At 40.2% G+C, this 23230-nt stretch overlaps 1 protein-coding gene across 1 annotated transcript; it reads right to left on the bottom strand.

Moving 5' to 3' along the window:
- Nucleotides 1-620: 620 nt before the first annotated feature.
- LOC108442229 (adhesion G protein-coupled receptor E3-like) lies at nt 621-23187 on the bottom strand. Its single transcript, XM_017722174.2, has 14 exons — nt 21807-23187; nt 15493-15834; nt 11316-11347; nt 11129-11206; nt 10780-10963; nt 10546-10665; nt 8597-8766; nt 7383-7541; nt 6815-7027; nt 4918-5150; nt 3887-3953; nt 3596-3687; nt 2838-3000; nt 621-1360 (listed from the first exon to the last, which is right to left on the bottom strand). The coding sequence occupies exons 1-14, from the start codon at nt 21847-21849 to the stop codon at nt 1247-1249; spliced, it is 2010 nt and encodes a 669-aa protein (XP_017577663.2). The 5' UTR covers nt 21850-23187; the 3' UTR covers nt 621-1246.
- Between the last annotated feature and the right edge of the window lie 43 nt (nt 23188-23230).

Here is a 23230-nt window from a genome sequence, read left to right as displayed (position 1 = left end):
AATCACTGAAGCAGCCAGTTAGAGCAGCAACGTAGAGGACACAGCTGATATATGGTCTCATATCCAGTCTTGACAAAAATATCTCCTGCAAAAATGAGTTGCTTTCCATTTTGACTGGAAATTACATAAGTGATAGCTGGTATCTGACCTTTGCATACACTCACTGGCCACTTTATTAGGTACACCTTGCTAGTAAAAGGTTGGACCCCCTTTTCCCTTCAGAACTGTCTTAATTCTTCATGGCAGACTTTCAACAAGCTGTTGGAAACGTTCCTCAGAGATTCTGGTTGGTTATTTGAGTTACTGTTGCCTTTCTATCATCTGGAACCAGTCTGCCCATTCTCCTCTGACCTCTCACATCAACAAGGCATTTTCATCCACACAACTGACCACTTACTGGATATTTCCTCTTTTTCGGACCGTTCTCTGTAAACCCTAGAGATGGTTGTGTGTGAAAATCCCAGCAGATCAGCAGTTTCTGAAAGACTCAGACCAGCCTGTCTGACACCAACAACCACGCCACGTTCAAAGTCACTTAAATCCCCTTTCTCCCCCGTTCTGATGCTCGGTCTGCACTTCAGCAGGTTGTCTTGACCACCTCTACAGGCCTAAATGCATTGAGTTGCAGCCGTGTGATTGGCTGATTAGCTATTTGTGTTAACAAGCAACTGAACTGTACCTAATAAAGTGGCTGATGAGTGTAAATTAGAATGTATAAAGGGACTTCGGTCAGTCCTTTGAAATTACAGTGCCTTTCTACAGTGCCAGTACTGGGACAATCAAATCGGATCCCCACCCTTTACTTGGGTTCAAATGTGCTGTGTGATCCCAACACACCACATCTAAAGCTAAACATTTTACGTTAACAAAAACAAAAACAAAACAAAAAAAGTAAGGCATACATAATATCATTCATACAGTGCAATATTATTCATTATTAACAGAACAGCAGTCATAGACAGACTTGATGCATCCCAAACAGAACCCATATTTAGAAAAGTCTAATTAACCAACAGAGTGATAAAATCATGTGTAAAATTACATAAAAACTAAATATTCTGTATTTGCTGTTGTAAGACTACATAAAATACAGTACAACATTAAATCAGTGTCTATGAAATGGAATAGGTTACATAACTTTACATAATCTTTGCAGAAGAATGAATTTTTTAGAGAAACTGTGTTGAAGTGCTTCAACTTTAAACCTATCCAACACTGAACTAGTATTACAATCGTAGCTTTGAATTTAACTGGTGTGTAGATCTGTACTTCCTCCTTGTGTGGTGTGGGCTTCAGTGATGGTGGTTGGAGAGAAATTAGCCTGAAAACTACCCAGCAGCTTCCTGTACTCTTGCCTTACCTGGAAATAGACATCAGACAGTGTCAGACGGTGTGTACAATCAGGACAAAGAGAGATCAGTTAAGCATTGTTCTTCCTGCACAGTTGTCCTTGCAAGAGAAACTGAACTATCATAGTATTCATAGGAAGGTATTTTGAGTGAAGATTGCTTGGGTAACAGTGCATTACAAACATTTTTAGCACATTGAAGCAGGAAAGTACAGTCTGAGGAGTCAAAACAAAGATCCAAAAAGAGAAGCGACAGTACAAAAAGGGTAAGGCAAAAACTCAAGTAACATTAAGGCAAGGTAGTGGTCAAAATACACATGGAGGCAAACATAAACAAAGATCACAGAGATGAAATACTTCACAAAGTTCCTGTTACAAGCCCTGACTTAAATACTGCCAAGCAAAAGTCATACGATCTAGTCGCCATGTGATTCGTGTTAGTAGTCTGGGGATTGTGAACGCCGACAGGAATGCCGTGCTTGACTCTTAGTCACGTGATTCCCCTGTGACTCCTGGGAAATGGAGTCCTGACTCGTGTCCGCTGAATGCGTGACATGGAGACACCTCAAAGTACAAAGGACTTATACAGTTTTCAACTTTTTAGTTGCCTGCAGCACCGCCATCCAAAAAAATAAACAGAATCATAACCCCAGGCATTGAATGCAGTTCAGGGTCCTGGATTTTGCAATCTCTTCCTTTGAGTTTAAAAGCTTTGCAGAAAAAAAGGCAGTACCCTTTTTCTACATGGGCCCCTAAAGACGGTCTACAGATACTTCAATCGATAACAAACCTTCTGGTGATGTTTAGTAGATTATCAACAACATTATGGTTTGGTTTAGGGGTAGGAGTAGTTGTAGGTTTTGCCTTGAGATCAGGGTTAGGTCTAGGTTTAGCAGATTTAATAAACTCTTTAATAAAACTCTTTCACATTGAACTTGAAGTTCATATTAGTTGATATTTAGTTGAATGTTGAATGTGTCCATGGCAAGTTCCCCCCTTTTCCACTCAGTTTACTCTCATAAGATTACACCTACCACCCTCCACCTACTATATTTGGATAGGATAATAACTTCCTCATTCTTAAAAAAAGTTATACTAATGAAAGTTTTTATCTAATACCATGAAGTCCATTCACCAAGAGCAACTATTATTTTTCAGAGTATATGTGAGTAAACTGCAGTCAAATGCATGAACATGTCTGAAGGTCAAGGTAGTTTACTGGTAGGACATGTAAAGCAGTAAGAGGGTCTCTCATATAGGAAGCTGGAACCAACTGCTTTTCCGTTAAACACTCAGTATGTTAGACCTCACTGGCGTCATTACAAAGACACAACTGTGCAGAACCCATGAGGCCAATGTGTGCTTTGGACAGAAATGGTCAGATCACATGTTGTGCATTTGGGTGAAGTTGTAAGATCTAAGATGCCTTCATTAACATCATATAACTTTCTCTGGTGTCAGTGTGGAAGGCAGGACAGAGATGACTGACCTCATTACTGAGGACACAGTGGACGATGAAGATGAAGGTGCCCTGCTGAGAGAGGAGGATCACAAAAATAATCTCCAGAGCCTTACTGTCGGCGGTGAAGAAACCCAGAATCCAGGGGCAACCGAGGATGACAAACTGGGCCATGGTTTTAAAGAAAACAGTCCTACAGAGAGAAAGAGAGAGAGAGAGAGAGAGAGAGAGAGAGGTTTGCATTATAATCCATTTATAATGGTATTAAGACTATCAAACTAGTAGTCAGTAATTAACTGACTACTTACTATTAATGGAGATTAATTAGATAAAGTGCATTTTTTTTATATCTGGGAAACAACTCAAGAATTTCTAAACAGTAAAAATGTACACAGTATCACAGGAAAATGCATAAATATAATGTACAAATCAATGGACTTTCTTTAATATTAAATTCATTTGTAATTCTGTTTTTCTTGTAAATTATAATGTTCAGTCAATATTCTCAAATATCACATGGCACAAAGTTTGCCTTAGCAAGTAAAAATGATTTAGATCAAATATCTAAGTCACACAATACAGCGTGCTATTAATGCTTTATTGAAATCTAAAGTATACCAGCCAGCTAAATATCAGAAATACTAGAATAGATGTTTTGTAATCTTAATTGACTCAAATCTCAATATATCTCAATAAATAAGAGTTTAAATCATAAGAATAATTCTGCATAAGACTTAAAATTCTTATGCCGGACTCTTAAATAATTTAGGATGTGTAGTGAATGTTACCTGGCTTGCTTTATCTGTGAAACGTTACTGTTCAGGTGAGCCAGAGAACATCCCAGACTGATAGCGATTAAACTGAAGAGGATTATGTTGGACTGCAAATGTAAAGGAAACCGGTTTAGGGTCAGCTTTAGCTGCTTCAAAGGCTAATGTGGTACTTGTTAATAATGTGGACATCTGTAGAGCATCTACTGTAGACTATCCAAATAAAGATTGACCAAAAAAGACAGGAGTCTCAAACAAACATTCCCTGATTTAACTGTGACTGTGATGGGTGGTTCTATCAGCACTTACTGCAAGGATAAAAGAAACCGGACCCAGAAAGCTCCACTTGAAGCCTTTGTCCTGCTTAAGCCAGCATCTAAAATGGGGAATGGGGGTGTTAAATACTTGAACAATTGTAACGGGAAGATTTGTGCTTGACTTGAATTTTTAAAGTTGAATAATGGCACCTTTGTAGTTATTTTTCCAAAATCAATACAAAATCATGTTTTTCTCTCGCCAATCAGTCAAATGCATCCGGCATTTTAAATGAGCTTAAAATAAAAGACAACTATGATGATTTGTCATTGTGTGTGGACAAGTTCCAGTCAACTGGTTTAATCACACGTTACCAAAAAGAAAAATCTGAATTACTGCAGATGTATGTTGCTACTGTTATGCCGTGGAGTGATGACGAGGCGGACGCCTGTGCTGAGAGGAGCGAGATTTATTAGAGGCAAATCCATTCTCAGGGCCTAGACAATCCAGGGTCAGAGAGCCAACACGGATAGAACAAGGGACAGACATGACAAAAAAGGAAAACAGGCTAAACAAACAACGGAGGCCAGAGCAAACACCAAATGATACAATACAATGCAAAGACCAGCAAACTCACAGGGGAAACAGGCTTAAATCCAGGCACAAGTTAACGAGACACAGGTGGTTGACAAGAGGGTTAACATAAAACAGGTGAGGACCAATCAAGGGCGGAGTCTAGAAACAAGGGGTCAGGACAGGGAAGAATCAAAACAAGGAAGCAAAACCAAAGCTCATGGAGGACTGGGAGGGGCCAGTCGTGACAGCTATGTATGTTTAAATGCAGATAATTTTTTACTTTTACACATGAACATTCTTAGCTCCACACTCCCACCTTTAACTGAGCCAGACATTGACAAAGTACCCAGACTTTTAAGTATTTAGATATAATTAGTATAATTTCAAGTATAATTTCTCAGTACGTTTTGTAAAGTTGCTGACCAATGAAGTCCAACCAAACGTCACCATATAACGTCTTATGAAAACCATTCTGAAGACACTGAACCAGTATTGTCCTCCACACTCACTGCTTACTGCCGTATCCTTCAGGTAGCACTCCAGCAGACACGCCCACCACAATCAAGGCGATCATGTATCCAACCACAGTTAAAAGCTTCCAGGTAAGCAGCTCCTTATGCTTTGATTTGGGACGTGACAGGTTCTTTACAGCGATGAAGAGCACCAGTGCCTCAATGAACATCCACACAAAAGCAGAGAGGAAGAGGAAGTGCAGAACGCCTGCCATCACTGCACACGCCAACTGTAGAAAAAGAGAGTTTAACACAGAAATGCTGTTAGAACTGCAGCTTTACACTATTACAATATACAGCATATTACGGTATCTTTCATATTAATGGCTCATTATAGATGCTTGAAATTGCTTTGTCTTTAAAGTAATGCACATCTATTACACTCACCTGATTCTTATCCTAATCCTAAACCTAATGCTCACTGTAACACTAACCTACTCAGTCCTACATCTAAACCCATTTCTCACTGTAACCCAGCAGGGTAAGCAGAAATCAATTTTCAGGTAGGCGTGTGAGGAAAACGTGGGCAGGTCAACTTGGTGGACACAATTTACAAACGCAATACATCCCAAAATATCATAACATCAGTCTATAGCCTGTTGCTAAAGGCAGAGTGTTCACCCATTCCAATGCTTCCACATTGTGATGGTAGAAAACAATAATAAAACTGTTTAAACATCACAATGTAGCAGTAACATAAACACAACCAACACTATTTCTTTCACTATAAAGCATGAGTGCATTTACCTTAGGCCAAGGGAAGACAACATAGCAGAGTTACATTTTTTGCAATATTTTTGCAATATTTCATTCATTCATTGTTTATGAATAAACCCAGACAAGAAAGCTCTGGAGATGATCAGGTACAGGAAAACTCCAAAACCTTGGTTGCATAATTATAAAGGTATTATATAAATATAAACAACAAGATTTTTTATTTCACTGTTAAATGTATAAAATGTCACTTCTCTTCCATATTTTCTCACCATTATTATGTTTTTTTTCTCTTACATGAAACAACAGATTTTCTAAATGCCACTTTATTTTTCTCACTTATGTTTGAAAAATCACGCGATCACATATTATTCATGTGTTTATGTGTGATCATGCAGACACTTTACGTGGGAAATACAGTTTTTTTGGAAAGGCATGCTGTAATACGTTTATCAATGGTGTATCATTTAAAATTTATATTCGGATTCTTTATTAGCATGTTGCAGTTTTGCAGTGAATCCATCACAAATGTCCTGACCAAGGGACAAAGGAATCTCTAGGGGAGAAGGTCAATAGCCCATAACTGCTGGGCAGCTCAAACAAAGGCCTCAAAAGTCTACCAGCTTTCATTTTTCATTTTAAAATACAGACAAATGCCACCTACAGCAATTTGGTTTATTTTTTCATGAGGGTAGTTTGCAAGTCAATCATCAGTTGGATTTAGCTGGTTAATTGTGAGCAAGTGCAAATGTTCACAGAAGGCAAAGAAACAATGGAGGGGTGATTGAAGGCCATGATCTAGAGGCTTTAGGCCTTAGTTTCACATTGACAATGACTATTTGACTTAGAATTGGTGTGTCTGAGCCCTTAGCCTCACTTTAACCTTAACCTACACCCAAAACATAAACTTAAACATTACACTCATTCTAACCCAAACCTAAACCCTAAACCAAAACCAAAACCTATCCTTATGACTATTCTTAACCTCAACTCAAAACCCAAACCATAAACCTCACTCTACACATTCTAAAGTGGGCTTTGCAAGTAAAATTGTATCTGACCTAATATTGGTAATAAGCATTTTAAGCAGATACACTGAATATTAATCACAGGCTTTCACCTGATGAGGCTATAAATAGGTAATAACCTCTTGACATTGTGTGTAGGTAATGACACTCACCTTAAGAGGCTGTAAGTATTTGTACCGCAGTAATATTTGTGTGAGCAGGAAGAGAAAGTGGGCCAACAACAGGCTTATACACAGATTGATCCGGGCCGTGTTGAACACTCTCGGGTTCCTTCGACAGAGGGCAAAGGTCAACAGAGCCAAGACCAGGAACACCAGTCCCAGTGCCTCGGCCACCATGCTGAGCACTTCCAAGAGGTGGTCACTCTGAAATGAATGTTCAATAGGAAATTTATACTGCTGTGTCTGATCCACTCAGACCAGCGCAACACACATGAACACACCGCCGCCACATCAGTGTTACTGCAGTGCTGAGAATGATGCACTGCCCAAATAGTACCTGCTCTGTGAGGGTCCATGGGGGTCCTGACCACTGAAGAACAGGGTAACAGAGTATCAGAGAAACAGATGGACTACAGTATGTAACTGTAGAACTACAGAGAGCAGCTATACAGTAAGTGGAGCTGATAAGATGGACAATGAGCGTAGAAACAAGGGGGAGCTTGATCAGTGTATATATAAGATATATGACCCAAGACCAGATTAAATCAGCTCTGTTTACCTCAGATGGTTTGGTCTGCATGATGAGAGCGAAGGTTGACAGGTGATCACAGGAGCAGACAGAATGAGTGCTGTTGGTCTCTATTAGTGTACAGCCGTCTGTGACCCAGTCAGTTTCTTTCCAGTACATGCAGGACACTGCATCATCAGGATTCAACTCCTGACCCAGGGACAAAGGACAATAATGATACACACACATATATATATATATATATATATATATATATATATATATATATATATATAAAAATACAGTACTGTGCAAAAGTTTTAGTCATCTAAGCAATTTACCTCAGCAGTGAGTTTATCACAATATACATTAGAAGGAAGTCACAACCATAAAGTCACTATTTATTATTTCATTAGGAATTTATAATTCTCTAAAACAAATTTCAAATATTAACACTTTTCTCAGAAAATAAACACAAACTACACAAATAAATAGATTTTGAAAATATGTCTTGGATGCCTTAGACTTTTGCACAGTACTGTATATATATATATATATATATATATATATATATATATATATATATATATATAATGTACTAAATGTTAAATTCAACTGTAAAAATATCAGAAATGTATTACTTAAATCAGGGTCACTTCTTAGATGATAAACCCCTTACATGTTATCTGTTTGAACTGTTTCTTATTTCTAGGCATAATTTTGATTTATAATGATCAAAACTTCAATACATTAATCAGTAAAGCTACCAGTTGGGTGATATTAAGATGCAGCTCTAAATTTACGGGGACCTTATATGTTATGAAATCATCTAAAATAAGCAAAAAGCAAGTTGCCACATGTAATTTCTATATAAAATATTTAGAAATCTAAAGAGCCCTGGACAAATGCATTACTGCCAAGAACAGGACAGTTCTGTAAAAGTTTCAGCATGGATAACTGCATTCAGATGAATAGGATAGATGTACTGAGCCTTTTGAGATTCAGGCACAGCAAGGTTGCATTGTGCCCACATGTAGTATATGGACCTGGCACGTTTTATTGATGTACTCAGTGAAAATAAGAATCTTCTACAAAGAACACACAGAAATATTGCATTGTGAACCATTTAGTGCACAATTTCTGTTTAAAGCTTGGGTGCCAGTAAATGTGTCTACAATTGTATACGTATAAAATACTATCACAGTATTTTTGATGAAGTATTATTGCTTGCTATGAGTCCATCTAAACAGAAGTGAGTAACTCACTGCAGTGTGCTTCAGGGTGAAGTTGACTGGTTTGGTGAGTCTTGTGTTTCTGGTTCTGGGGAGCGTGGCTGAAACCACAGTGGATAGAAGTTTCATTGTGCTGATAGTTGTACTGAACAGGCTGGAATTCGACGAGTTGGTGTAGCTCATGAACGCTACAGCTGCGTGCCCTGAAACACAGATTAAACACCACGCTAACGGTGGCAGACAGAAACAGATACTTGCAGCAGAGGCTTGAGTTAAGACCTTTGATAACAAAGGGTTTATCCAAAATCACAGTTGAAAAGCGAATCAGAAAGTCGATAGACGATACTTCACAAAGTAACTATCCTAAAGCCCAGACTTATATAATAAACTCAGTGACCAATGAGGGAAGGAAAAATGAACAGGTGTGAGTGGAATCAGAAGTCTGGACATGAGGAGTGCAGATCAATGGATCCACAGTCATGTGATGCAGCAAGGAGTTTGAGAGTCCTGGGCGGCCCCATTGGCTGTAGTTCCAGCCAGGCCGGAGGGAGGCGTGACAACCACACAATAACTGTACCATATCATTTTGTCCCCTTTAATTGAATTTATTTTGTTTTGCAGGCATTTCTAGAACAAGACTTACCAGATAGAATGAGCAGAACTACTAACAACCATGCAAGACCTGTTAGTCCACTAAAACTGTCCCCATCAGTACTTAAAGCTTTAGAGATTTAAGAGATGAATGCTATGGAAAGGTCAAACAAAAAGAACAGCTGGAAATTAAAATAAAAGTTGTGAGTGCAGATTTTAACATCATTAAGTGTGTTTGGTAGTACTTGGAGTACTTTTAGCCAAGACTGAAGTTAGAAAGAGTTTAAAAAAGCATATAAACAGCGATCAGAGATAACACTATGACCAACCTCTTGTTTCTACACTCACTGTCCATCTTATCAGCTCCACTTACTGTATAGCTGCACTTTGTAGTTCTACAGTTACAGACTGTAGTCCATCTGTTTCTCTGATACTCTGTTACCCTGTTCTTCAGTGGTCAGGACCCCCAGGGACCCTCACAGAGCAGGTACTATTTGGGTGGTGGATCATTCCCAGCACTGCAGTAACAGTGACGTGGAGGTGGTTGCGCTGGTCTGAGTGGATCAGACACAACAGTGCTGCTGGAATTTTTAAACACCTCAGTGTCACTGCTGGACTGAGGATAGTTGATAAAAATAGCTGATAAAATGGACAATGAGTCTAGAAACAAGGATATGCATATGTGTGTGTGTGTGTGTGTGTGTGTGTGTGTGTGTGTGTGTGTGTGTGTGTGTCTGGTGTGTGTGTGTGTGTGTGTGTGTGTGCTGGTGGACTGAGCTGATCTGTATCACAATATCTCCTCTCCTGTTAGAACAGACTGTGCAATACATCAGAACCTGCTATTATAATGATACTTTCACTGTGTACTTTACACTGCAATATTGCTGCAACTCCTAGTTATGTCTATACCCATTGTGCTGTGAGACTACCTCACACCACTCAGTGCCTGCTGTCATGTAAATACAAATAATCTGTCTTATATGCCACGTAAATATGCAAATAGATAAACTATCTACTCTTATACTTCAACTTATGGCTTTTTTTATTTTATTTTTATTTATTTATTTTTTTGTGCATAGTAATTATCCCCTTGCTGATCATTCCAGAGGCTCACATACTTTTGCGAACCAAAATGTATAATGTTTGAACACTTTGTTTAAGAAATCAATGGAAAACTGCAATTGCTTGTTTTATTTATTTCAATTGGTTATTATTATCTTTTTGTTTTGGAGATTTGGTGACATTTTAGCAGAAATTCATAATACTAAAGTGTGTACAGACATTCAAGCAGTACTGTACCTAATATGTAAAAGAGCAAGACAATAATAATAATAATAATAAGAAGAAGAAGAAACAAGCCAATGTGCTGAAATCACTATCAGTGTTCATACCTTGATTCATCTCATTTTGGGAAATCCCAATGAGATCAATGTCCATTTTAGCATCCAGTGTGTCAAGTTGAGGGATTTCCTTTAAGGAACATCTTGGTCCGACTTCAAAAACACGAGCCTCTAATAGAGAAACATGAGGCAGATAAGTGGGTTCATTTCAGGTGATGAGTGTTCTGATGATCAGTAAAAGTATAAGTAAAACTTTCACCATACATTGTATGCCTATGTGGTTACCTATAGTTTTAATGGAGATGCTAATGGAAGAGGTGGTCCTCACTTTCTTCACCAAAGTAGACACCAGTTTGTCAGTGGCTTTCAGTATGTTATTGAAAGAGGATATTACGTCATCTTGCTTTGTTTTTCCAACAAGCAAACTGTTTTTTTGAGTAGTAAGGAACTTCAACGTGTCCTCAACCTCCTGTCCAACAATCAGAGAGAAGCAGAAGTTTATATACAAAAAAACCTATAAAACACTGCCATGCTGTTAGGTAAGACACTTGGGCAATTCAACAGTATTTAGAGAGAGCAAGCAGAAGCATCTGAGTAATAGTTTATTAGCTATCAGGTCTGATGTACTACATACTTGCTTTGGTAATACTTCAGTAGTGATGCTTTCAATCTGTTTGAAAATGTTGTCTGTACACTCTTGGTTGGCATCAGCCTAAAAAAAGCAAGTCATATAAACACTTTTAATTTTGCACAGTTAGCTATGGCTATTAAGAGGTGTTGAGGAAGTCAATGTGCTTCTCAGTAATGTGAATTGTCCTGACCTTGCAAGCTTCAGGAACCTTGATATTCACACCTGAAAGGAAAGAGTTTGCTATGTGATTTGCACTGAAATTACTATTCCAGCATAACAATGAAAAACACATTTTAATTGAACTGCAGAACTTCATTGAGTTTCTAAATAAGATGTGTAATGACCGGACACTGCAGGTTTTTACTATAATTCAGAAAATACATTTCCTTAGTCATGATAACGCTATTGGTCTTCAAGAGTAGACCCAACAGAACTAATTTATGCATTTCTAGGACCACTTGATTGGCTGGAGTTTTCCATTATGATTCTTTTCAATACATCCTACATATATCGGGTAATATATTACTTACTATTCATTTTAGAGTGGCCAGCCAACCCACTAGTTATTCCTTGAGTGCTTCATAAATTGGTTCTGGCTGGTTGAATTGGTTGCCCACTGCTCTGGGCAAGTGTACTTATTGCCCCCTATTGTGTGTGTTCACTAGGGTTCACTAGTATGTGGGTGTTTCACTGCATGGATGGGTTAAATGCAGAGGTCTAATTCCTCTGTGTGCACATTTGGCTAATGGTTTTGAATTCAATAACAACAGTGAGTGTATGACTGATCACTGACATTTGATATGTTTTAATTGGAAGGAGGTGGGATTAGTTATCTGATGTATACGGTAGATCTGACAGTGGCATGTGCTTTGTTAGCATGTAGTTTTTAACACACTGAATATTCCCAGTGATTCCAATGTGCCTTTTTGTCACTTGGAGATAAAAGAAATTAATTAATCGAGCAACATTGCAGATATTTGCAAAGTTAATGTTGACAAAGCTTCTGCTGAGGTCTCTAAGCACTAAAATTAAGCACATTTTTGATTAGTCAGCCTGCTTATTAATGTGTAGACAAAACACAAATCTAACTAAATAAAAGAGTCAGTCAGTTTCAGTCTTCAAATGAAAGATTTTAGTATGCATGGATATATTTTTTAATATCCTTGTGTAAATGACTAATACATTCTTTTCCATTTTATGGATTTTTGAGTATAGACACAATATATGTTTGTACAATGTAATTTTCATCATCATCATCATTGACATCATCATCATCATCTTAAACCCCTTAATCCAGATTTGTTGGGACAGTTGGGAGAACAGGGAATCCCAGATGATCCTGCCCCTCTCCCACCTGCAACTTCATTCCATGGGACCTTGAGCCACTCCCAGGCTAACTTGGAGAGATTATCCCTCCAGCAGGTCCTAGGATGACCTCAGCATCTTGTCCAAATAGGCCATGCTTGGTAAACCTCCATTTGGAGTCAGTCAGGGGCATCCTAATTAGATGCCCAAACCACTTCAATTGACTCCTCACAATGTAGTGAAGTAATGTCTGCACTTTGAGCTTCTCACGGAGGACCAAGCTACTCACCCTATTAAGTAGAGTGTAGCGCTCCACTCTGCAAAGAAAGCTAATTTCTGCTGCTTGCATTCATGATCTCATTCTTTTGGTCCTTACCCAAAGCTCATGACCATAGGTAAGGGTTGGGATGTAGACCAACTGGTAAACATATAGCTTTAACATAGGGCTCAGCTCCCTCTTCACCACTATAGTCTAGTACAGCGACCATATTCCTGCTACCTATCTCAGCCTCTGGCCAATCTTACAAATCACTTGTGAAGAAGATCCCAAGATACTTAAATTCATACACCTGGGGCAGGTCCTTTCCCTTTACCTGAAGTGGACATGCCATCCTTTTCTGGGCTAGGACCATGGACTCAGACTCGGAGGTGCTAATCCACACACCAACTGCTTCACTTTCAGATGCAAACTACTCCAGTGAGCGCTAGAGGCATCCATGCGATGGAGCTAAAAGGATAACATCATCCACCAAGATGCCTCCCTCTGGCCTTCACGCATAATGCCCTTTTGACCGTGGCTATGCTTTGACACCCTGTCCATAAATATCGTGAACAGGAGTGGAGACAAGGCACAACCTTAGCAGAGCCCAACACTCACACTGTAAAGGGGAGCGAGGAGGCAGACGCACACGCTGAGATAAGTGAGATTTATTATGGGCAAATCCAGGGTCATAGTCAAAACGGTCCAGGGTCAAAATGCCAACACGGAGAAAACGGGGTTCAGACATGACAGACCAGAATACAATGAACAACACAGAGATTCAAACGAAGCCAACAAACAGAACGATACATCAAACAAAGACCAGCCAACACAAGAGGCAAACACAGGGCTTAAATAACAGGGAAAACGAGGGACAGGTGCAAACAATCATGGGAGGAGTTACAAAACCAAAACACGAACACATGGACAGGAGCTTGCCAAGTATACAGACACATCTCTCTGTCTGGGTGGCCAAGTGGAAGGGAGTAGTGACCCCTGCACCCTATATTTTCAGAGGACCTCTCACAAGATATCTCAGGGTACACAGTTCAAGTCCTCAAAACACATGTAGACTGGTTTGGCAAACTCGCATGCCTACTCAACAATCTGCATGAGGGCGATCCACATTTCAACTATTGAGTCGCCTTTGCAGCAACTTGGCATAAACTTTCCCAGGGAGGCTAAGCTGTGTGATACTCTGGTAATTGGCAAAAATTCTCTGGTCCCCTTTCTTAAAAACAGAGACCACCACCCTGGTCTGCCAGTCCAAGAGTATTTTTATTGAGGTCCCTGTGATGTTGCAGAGGCATATCAGCCATAACAGCCCCACAACATCCAAAGTGTTAAACATTTCCAGGCAAATCTTATCCACCCTCGGTGCCTTGCCACTGAGGAGCTTGCTAACTGCTCCTGTGAGCGAGGGATGTCTCTTGGGAGTTTCTCAAAGTGCTCTTTCCATGGACCAACAACATCCTTATTGAAAGTTAGAGTTTCTCCTCCCTCACTGAGTACAGCTTGAGTGGAGTCATCCTGACCACTTGTCAGTTGCCAGACAGTTATCCAGAACCACCTTGAGGCCAACTTAATTTTTTGCTTTTTTCCATGGTTTCTTATCTTTTATGCCTGTCAGTACCTATCTGCTGAGTTGGAAATCCTTTGGACCATTTAGTCCCTAAAGACCTCCTTCTTCAGCTTGACAGCCTCCCTCACCACCGTTGTCCACCAGCAGGTTCTTTGGTTGCTGCTCTGATAGGCACCAACAAGCTTTTGGCCACAGCAACGCCTTGCATCTTCCCGATATTGAGGTTTTGAACAGGGTCCATTCAGACTGTAATTCCCTTACCTCCTCTCTAACATGAGAAAACTTCTCCCAGAGATGGGAGTTAAAATCATTCAGAACAGGGGCCTCCGACAGTCATTTTCAGCACACTCTGACTGTTCACTTGGGTCTTCCAGAACTGACCACCAGTTTTCCTTGCCATCTGATTCAACTCACCACCAGATGGTGATCAGTTGACAGCTCGGCACTTCTCTTCACCTGAACGTCCAGAACATACGGTCCCAAGTCAGATGAAACAACAACAAAGTCAATCATTGACCTTTGACACAAGGAGCTCTGCTACCAAGTACACATATGAACATATTTGTGTTCAAACTTGGTATATGTTATAGACAATCCTTGACTAGCACAGATGTCCAATAACAATTCACTAATCAAGTTTAGATCAGACAGGCTATTCTTCCCAAACAGCCCCCTTAGTTCTCCCAGTCATTGCCAACATGGGCCCTTTCAACTTGCTCCAAGAAGGCTGAATACTCTGACCTGTTTTTTGGTGCATATGCACACACAACAATCAGAGTTTTCCTCCATGAGAATTTAGTTCACATTGATGCAACCCTCTCATCCACTAGGGCAACCAACTGCAAGATAGGACTTGTGAGTATCCCCACACCTGCCTGCCACCTCTCACCCTGTGCAACTCTTAAGCAGGAGAGGGCCCAACCCCTATCAAGGAGTTTGTTTCCAGAGTTGGCATTCTGGGTGGAGATGAGCGAAACTCTGTATATTTGGTACATCCCACACACGGTCTGGCTCCTTTCATCTTCCCATGGTTTACTAAGTTGTGGCCACACATTATTTTTATTTATATGGAATGTCACCAGAAGGGCTTTGTATATTAGCATATTTCAGTGTATGTTTTTTGCCCCCCAAATAATTAAATCAAGTTGGCACCCATATCACCCCCCTCCCCCATCCCCTGCCCTCACACCTCATACAGACACTAAACAGATGACCACTTACTGATCTTAAAGACTTCCAGTTCCCACTCACTGTAGATGTCTGGCATCATGTCCCTCTCCACTACACACCAGTAAGTCCCAGCATCATTTGCTTCCAGTCCTGTAATGGTAACTGTAAAAATTCTAGCTAATTTGTTGTCGTATAATGAAAATCTTTCATTCTTTGTTGTGAAATGATTGTTGAAGCTTTTGATAACAACATCAGCCGAGCCTAAATAAGGACATTTCCCCTTGCAGAGATATTTAACAAACGACGTGTATTGAGCATCATAATGACAGTCGATGGATACACTTCCTCCTAGATATCCTCTCATCACCTCCACTGCTGTAACAAACATTGAGGCTGCAAGACAGAAGAAGAAGAGTCAAAGTGATTAGGCTGAAGTTTTGCTGATACAAACAACAAATCACTGTTTCTGAATCGGAGAACAGACACTGGAGTTTTTGTTTGTTTGTTTGTTTGTTTACAATTGCAAAGAAGCATATTCAGTGCTGTGTTCACTTTTAAAAACTGTTTACACCCCTCTCTGCAGAAACATGCAGCTCAGCACTGCCCATTGTGTATAAACATAACCCCATATATATATTCTTCTTCTTAAAGGCTGACGAATGTTCAGAAGATTGTGGAGCAGGCTATAGTCTTCTTGTTCTTCTTCTTCTTCTTCTTCTTCTTCTTCTTCTTCTTTCGGCCACAGCGGATCATCTGCCTCCATCTTGCCCTATCCATTGCCTCCTCTACTTTCACACCAACCATCTCCATGTCCACCTTAACTACATCCATAAACCTTCTCTGAGGTCTACCTCTTCTCCTTCTACCCAGCAGCTCCATCTCCAACATTCTTTGACCAATATATCCACTATTCCTCCTCAACACATGTCCATATATATATATATATATATATATATATATATATTTATATCAGTGAGCCTGTCCTGTCAGTGGCTCAGCTCACACTTGACACTGCAGTTGAAACTGCTGCTTATTGGAATAAACTTTTGTAAATGTTTATGTAGGTTTATGTCAGTTGTTATGAAAGGCTTATGTAATTGTGATGTAGCCTTATTTACTGAGGCTACAGTAAAACACTTCCATCAGAAAAAAACATGCAGCATCAGTGGTATATATTTAGAAATCAGACTTGGAGGTGCTAATAGGCCTGTGAGCTTGGTCATAGATGTAGAAACAAATTTCAAAATGTGCTGCTTCACAATGTAATAACATCCGGCTACAGCTTCTTCATGAAGGCAGAGCAGTCAACACCCTACCTATTTCAACACTTCTGCTCTGTGATGATACAAAACAATAGCAGTCAACTAAAATCCAGAACTCGTGTAAACACAGCCAACCCTGTAATACTCTTCAGTATAAAGCATGCGTCTGCTGACCACAGGCATAACTGCCCAATGAAGATGCCATATCAGTTAAAATCAGATAGCTGGAATGTGCAAAGATGAGAAAACAACACAAGAAACTCAATAATCAAAAGCTAAGCTTGCTCATCATAGGCTAAAGCATACTAACATAGCAGGTGGACCCATAGAAGATAACGTAAATGATGTAATGTCATGCTTTAAAAAATTATCTTTGCTTTCTTAAATTATGACTGTTACAAAAACCATGCTTTTCCGTGTCATAAAAACAGCTTACTAGAAACTTTCTCCAACTGTCCCATGACAGATTTATGAAATGTTCCACTGTTTGTCAAGTGTTTGTCATGTTCCAACCATAAAGCATATTTTAAAACAGCCATTAACCACCCAGGAGCAAAAATCAGCCTTCAAACGTGAAAGGAATAATGATTTGAACTCCATCATTAATATCACAGACTGTAAAATGATAGTATTGAAGTCTAAAAATGTAATTTGAATGGACCACATGCTTCAAATAGCTCTGTTTTCCCCAAATAGTGTACTAACTGTGAACATGTAGAGGTTCTTGCCTCTACAGACCAATAGCGCATAATTTATCGAGTGAGTCCCAAATGAGCTATACTTTGCACTGTTGGGCTGCAGGATCCAGTATTTAAATTCAGATGTAGTGTCACTATCCAGGGAGCAGGGGGCTGTTTGAGAATCAGCCCCAGTGTGAGAAGAGGGGCGCTGTTGGATTGGTCCTAAATAAGACCGAAAAGTACTTATGAAGCGAAGGGTTCATTGTTAGTTTGCTGGAATACTTGTTTTCTGTCAATTATTATGTATGATGACATTCATTATTTTCTGAAAAAGTGTATATTTTATCATAGTTTATGTTGCCTGTCATTTCGTAAAAGCAATAAGCCACTTGAGGCTGTGGGTTACTGTAAATTTATCATGGGAAAGGGAGTTTTAGGCGCTCTACTTCACGTTGTGCCCAAGAACACCCTTCTCTCACCCTTATATTAAAACAGGAGCACTTCATTAAAAATGAACTGAAGTTAAAGTACCAAAAAGTATCATAATGAGTACAGTAACAAGAATATATCGCTGCTATCAGATCAAAATGTTGTATCTCCAAAATGGTAACTTTACAGGAGAAGGAAAAAGCATACATTAATTTTAATGTAAGTTAATGGAACCAAATTTTTTTCCAAATAATTTTGGGTCATGTCACACCTTCCACAGCGGAGATAGACATCCCTCACTCCATTCAAAACTCTGTTCAGAAGGTCAGATGTTCAGGAGCCCTCAGCCATCCACCTACCAACGTTCGCTCTCACCTGAGTAGTAATTGTGTTCATCTGTTTTTAGGACTATATATGTTTGTCACTGTGTGCTTGTCGTTATGAAGTATTGTTTCAGTCCATGACCATTACTGAGCCTTGTTTTTGTGTTTTTGACGTTCTGGGTATTGACATTCCGCCTGTATCCGTTTACGACTTTTGCCTTACCCTTTTGAACTACGTTTTGATCTCGTGTGTACCGACCCTTGACTGCTTGTACTTTGTTTTTGGATTCTCCCTGCATTAAACCTTTTTACTATAGCCTGCTCTGCAAACCAGCCATTAGGGGTGTACTTTGAGTACTTCTGGTGCCAGTCCCAAGCCCGGATAAATGGTGAGGGTTGAGTCAGGAAGGGCATCTGGCGTAAAACTTGTGCCAAAACTATCATGCGGATCACAAATATGATTGCCATACCGGATCGGTCGAGGTCCGGGTTAACAACGACCGCCTCCGGTGCTGTTGACCAGCAGGGTGTTGGTGGAAATTGGACTACTGTAGGTCGAAGACCATCAAAGAGGAGAGGAGGAGGGCGGGTTAGAAGACAGCGAGAGAGAAGGAAAGGCAGGAGTGTGGAGGTTAGAGTAGGGACTCTGAACATAGGGACAATGACTGGTAAAGGCAGAGAGCTTGCAGACATGATGGAGAGAAGGAAGGTAGATATTCTGTGTGTCCAGGAGACCAGATGGAAAGGAAGCAAGGCCAGGAACATTGGAGGTGGATTCAAACTGTTCTATCATGGTGTAGAGAGAAAGAGAAATGGAGTAGGGATGATCCTAAAGGAACAGCTTGGGAAAGGTGTTCTGAATATAAAGAGAGTGTCAGACAGGATCATGAGCCTGAAGTTGGAGGTTGATGGTGTAATTTTGAATGTGGTCAGTTCATATGCACCACAGGTTGGTTGTCAGTTAGAGGAGAAAGAGGAATTTTGGAGTAAGGTGGATGAAGTGGTAGATGGTGTCCCTAGAGAGGAGAGATTGGTGATTGGTGACTTCAATGGACATGTTGGTGAAGGAAAGAGAGGGGATGAAGAGGTGCTGGGTATGTATGGTGTGAAAGACAGAAATGCGGAAGGTCAGATGGTTGTAGATTTTGCACAGAGAATGGAAATGGCTGTGGTGAACACGTATTTTCAGAAGAGGGAAGAACACAGGGTGACATACAAGAGTGGAGGGAGGTGCACACAGGTGGATTATATCCTTAGCAGGAGATAACACCTAAAGGAGATTGGAGATTGTAAAGTGGTACCAGGGGAAAGTGTAGCAAGGCAGCACAGGGTGGTTGTCTGCAGAATGAGATTAGAAACAAAGAAGAGGAAGAGAGTGAAGACAGAACCAACGATTAGATGGTGGAAGCTGAAGGAGGAGGATGGTTGCAGGCAGTTCAGGGAAAAATTGCAACAGGCCCTTGGGGGCAATGAGGAGCTGAGGACTGGAAAACTACAGCTAAGGTGGTGAGAGAAACGGGCAAAAATGTGTTGGGTATTTCTTCTGGTCAGAGGAAAGAAGACAAGGAAAGTTGGTGGTGGAATGAGGAAGTACAGCAGAGTATTCAGAAGAAGAAGGCAGCTAAGAAAAAGTGGGATAACCAGAGAAATGAAGGAAGTAGGCAGGAGTACTGTGAGGCTAGGCGCATAGTGAAAAGAATGTTGGCAAAGGCAAAGGCTCAGGCCTATGATGAGCTGTATGAGAGGCTGGACAGTAAAGAAGGAGTAAAGGACTTGTATCGTTTGGCTAAACAGAGACTTAGAGCTGGAAAGGATGTACAGCAGGTTAGGCTGATAAAGGATAGGGAGGGAAATGTACTAGTGAGTGAACAGAGAGTGTTGAGTAGATGGAAGGAGTACTTTGAAGAACTAATGAATGAGGAAAACGAGAGAGAGAGGAGGACAACAGGGGGAGAGATAGTGGATCAGGAAGTGCAGAGAATTAGTAAGGTGGAAGTAGCTACAGAGGTATAAAGTTGATGAGCCACACCATGAAGGTATGGGAAAGAGTTGTTGAAGCAAGGCTAAGGCGAGAGGTTCAGATCAGTGAGCAGCAGTTTGCTTTCATGCCCAGAAAGAGCACCACAGATGCAAAGTACAGAGAAGGTCAGAAGGAGCTACATTGTGTCTTTGTGGATCTAGAGAAGGCATATGATAGGGTGCCAAGACAGGAACTGTGGTACTGTATGAGGAAGTCAGGTGTAGCTGAAAAGTATGTTAGGGTGGTGCAGGACATGTATGAGGATAGTGAGACAGTGGTGAGGTGTGCAGTTGGAGTGACAAATAGTTTGAAGGTGAAGGTAGGGTTACATCAGGGATCAGCTTTGAGCCCCTTCTTGTTTGCAATGGTGATGGAAAGGTTGACAGATTAGGTCAGGCAGGAGGCTCCATGGACCATGATGTTTGCAGATGACATTGTAATCTGTGGTGAGAGTAGAGAGCAGGTGGAAGAGAATCTGGAGAGGTGGAGGTTTGCACTGGAGAGGAGAGGAATGAAGGTCAGTAGAGACAAGACGGAATACATGTGTGTGAATGAGAGGGAGGCAGGTGGAAAGGTGAAGATGCAAGGAGTAGAGGTCGTAAAGGTGGATGACTTCAAATATCTTGGGTCAACCATCCAGAGCAATGGACAGTGTAGAAAAGACATGAAGAAGAGGGTGCAGGCAGGATGGAGTGGGTGGAGACGGGTGTCAGGGCTGATGTGTCACAGAAGGATAGCAGCAAGAGTGAAAGGGAAGGTTTTCAAGACAGTAGTGCGTCCTGCTATGATGTTTGGTTTGGAGACTGTGGCTCTGTCTAAAAGACAGGAGGCTGAGCTGGAGGTGGCGGAGATGAAGATGCTGAGATTTTCGTTGGGAGTGACAAGGATGGACAAGATTAGAAATGAGCAGATCAGAGGAACCGTGAAGGTGGAGCAGTTTGGAGATAAAGCCAGAGAGGCCAGGTTGAGATGGTTTGGACATGTGTTGAGGAGGAATAGTGGATATATTGGCCAAAGAATGTTGGAGATGGAGCTGCCGGGTAGAAGGAGAAGAGGTAGACCTCAGAGAAGGTTTATGGATGTAGTGAAGGTGGACATGGAGATGGTTGGTGTGAAAGTAGAGGAGGCAATGGATAGTGCAAGATGGAGGGAGATGATCCGCTTTGGCGACCCCTAAAGGGAGCAGTCAAAAGAAGAAGAAGAAGAAGAAGACTATAGCCTGCTCTGCAATCTTCTGAATATTCGTCAAAGGTCATTTCTTTTAGGCCATTCATCATGAAGTTTACACACAATACAAAGGACAACAGGCACTTTTAAATTATGTTATAAACTGAAAAGCAATGAAAATGGTTATACAAGGTTCTGTTCTGAAAACAGCAAAGTTTAATTTGTTACTTAGCACTTTGATCTAAAAGTACAGCCACAAGTTCCTTATCAAAGTTATCATTTTCCTCTTCAACACAGCATTCCCAGAAAAAAATGTACTAAACCATAGTTTCTGTACAATGTCTGTGAATTTCTATTACACACACAGAGAGAGAGAGAGAGAGAGAGAGAGAGAGAGAGAGAGAGAGAGAGAGAGAGAAAATACAGTGACCCATAATTTATGTAGTAAATATTAAAATAAGAATCATAGAAAGTAAAGACTCACCAGCTGTGAAAGAGAAGAAGAGGATCACTGAGACATTTCTCATTCTGACTGCTTCAACTACATTTATAATGGACGTTACTTGTGAAACTCATGTGTAGGACTATCTGACCATCAGTGAACTGAAGACAATCGTTTACTCTCTATTTAAACTGTCGAAAGACTTGTACTTCCCCTCTTGAACTGGATGACTTGGTGATGGTTGTCACAACAAAAATGTCACATTATTTTTTTTAACGTTCTTCTTCTGTCCATTTGTAACAGAATCAAATCAAATATATGTCATAACATAATGTTGGAATTACACATGTTTCTTCATAATTGAACCTGTATTAGGGGAGTTTATAACAGGATATCCCCCTTTCACCTTATTTCCTCTCCTATGTCTACTCCCCTTTCTTTGCCTCCTCACTTTTGACTTTTGTCTTATTGGAGGAGGTAGATATTTTTGAGGGGTTCTTTACTGGTGGGCTGCTCTTCTAATGAACTTTATGACTTCCTCTTTAGAAATCTTGTGAGGAGCTCCTGTGAATGGCTTGTTGGTGGTCAAATGATGTTCCTCCCACTTGTAGATAATGGCTTCAGTGGTGATAATATGAACATTTAGGAGTTGACCTAAATGTTCCTACCAACTTAACCTACTAACATGCACTAACCCAGCTAATTCTAATATGCATAAGTAGGAAGACTAATTACTGGAATCAACTGGTTTAGTGCTTTTCTGACTGTGCTCAACTGTTTTTTCCTGTGTGATTCCTTTTCAGAACTTTTTTATGGATTGGAATGGTCTGATTTCTTTACGTGTGTAGTTCTATAGAATTATTATTAATGTCTGATCTAGATTGGCCAATCAAAGCAAATATCAGTTATATATCACTGTAAATGTTGCACTGCCTTCAGAAGTCCTTGAATAGCTGAATATGGAGTGGAAGATGTGGGTTGGAAGTAAATCTTGCAAGAAGGTAGGGAAGTCTTGTAACACTGGGGTTGGATAAAAGCCCATTAATGCTTTGAGTTTCCCGTTTTATCAGTTAAGAGCAAGAAATTGTGTTTTTTTTTTTCAATTTCCGTTATTGACTGGGCAAGTAATGGTAGTAATACACAAGTGAACAAATGTGGCATAACTGTATTCAGGCCTGTCGCAGAGTCACTGGCATTGAGTGTGTTTATGTGAAAGAAGTTGAGCAACATGTCACTTACACGGTGCAGGACATGTAAGTGACAGATTAGTGCTCTTGACCGTCTCTTCCTCAATGTTTTTCATTGCTTTCTGTTTTTTACCTACATACTGTATATATAAATAGCATATGAATAGTATCCTACTTACTCTGTGCTTGTTTTAAAACTGGGGTACAGTTAAATCACAATGATAAGACAATACATTTTCATAACGTGTCTTATTTTTATACAAAATGTCTTATTTTACA

The sequence above is a fragment of the Pygocentrus nattereri genome, chromosome 12 (genome assembly GCF_015220715.1).
Source record: "Pygocentrus nattereri isolate fPygNat1 chromosome 12, fPygNat1.pri, whole genome shotgun sequence".
In the NCBI taxonomy this organism is placed as follows: Eukaryota; Metazoa; Chordata; class Actinopteri; order Characiformes; family Serrasalmidae; genus Pygocentrus; species Pygocentrus nattereri.
This window is presented reverse-complemented; position numbering and strand designations above follow the sequence as displayed.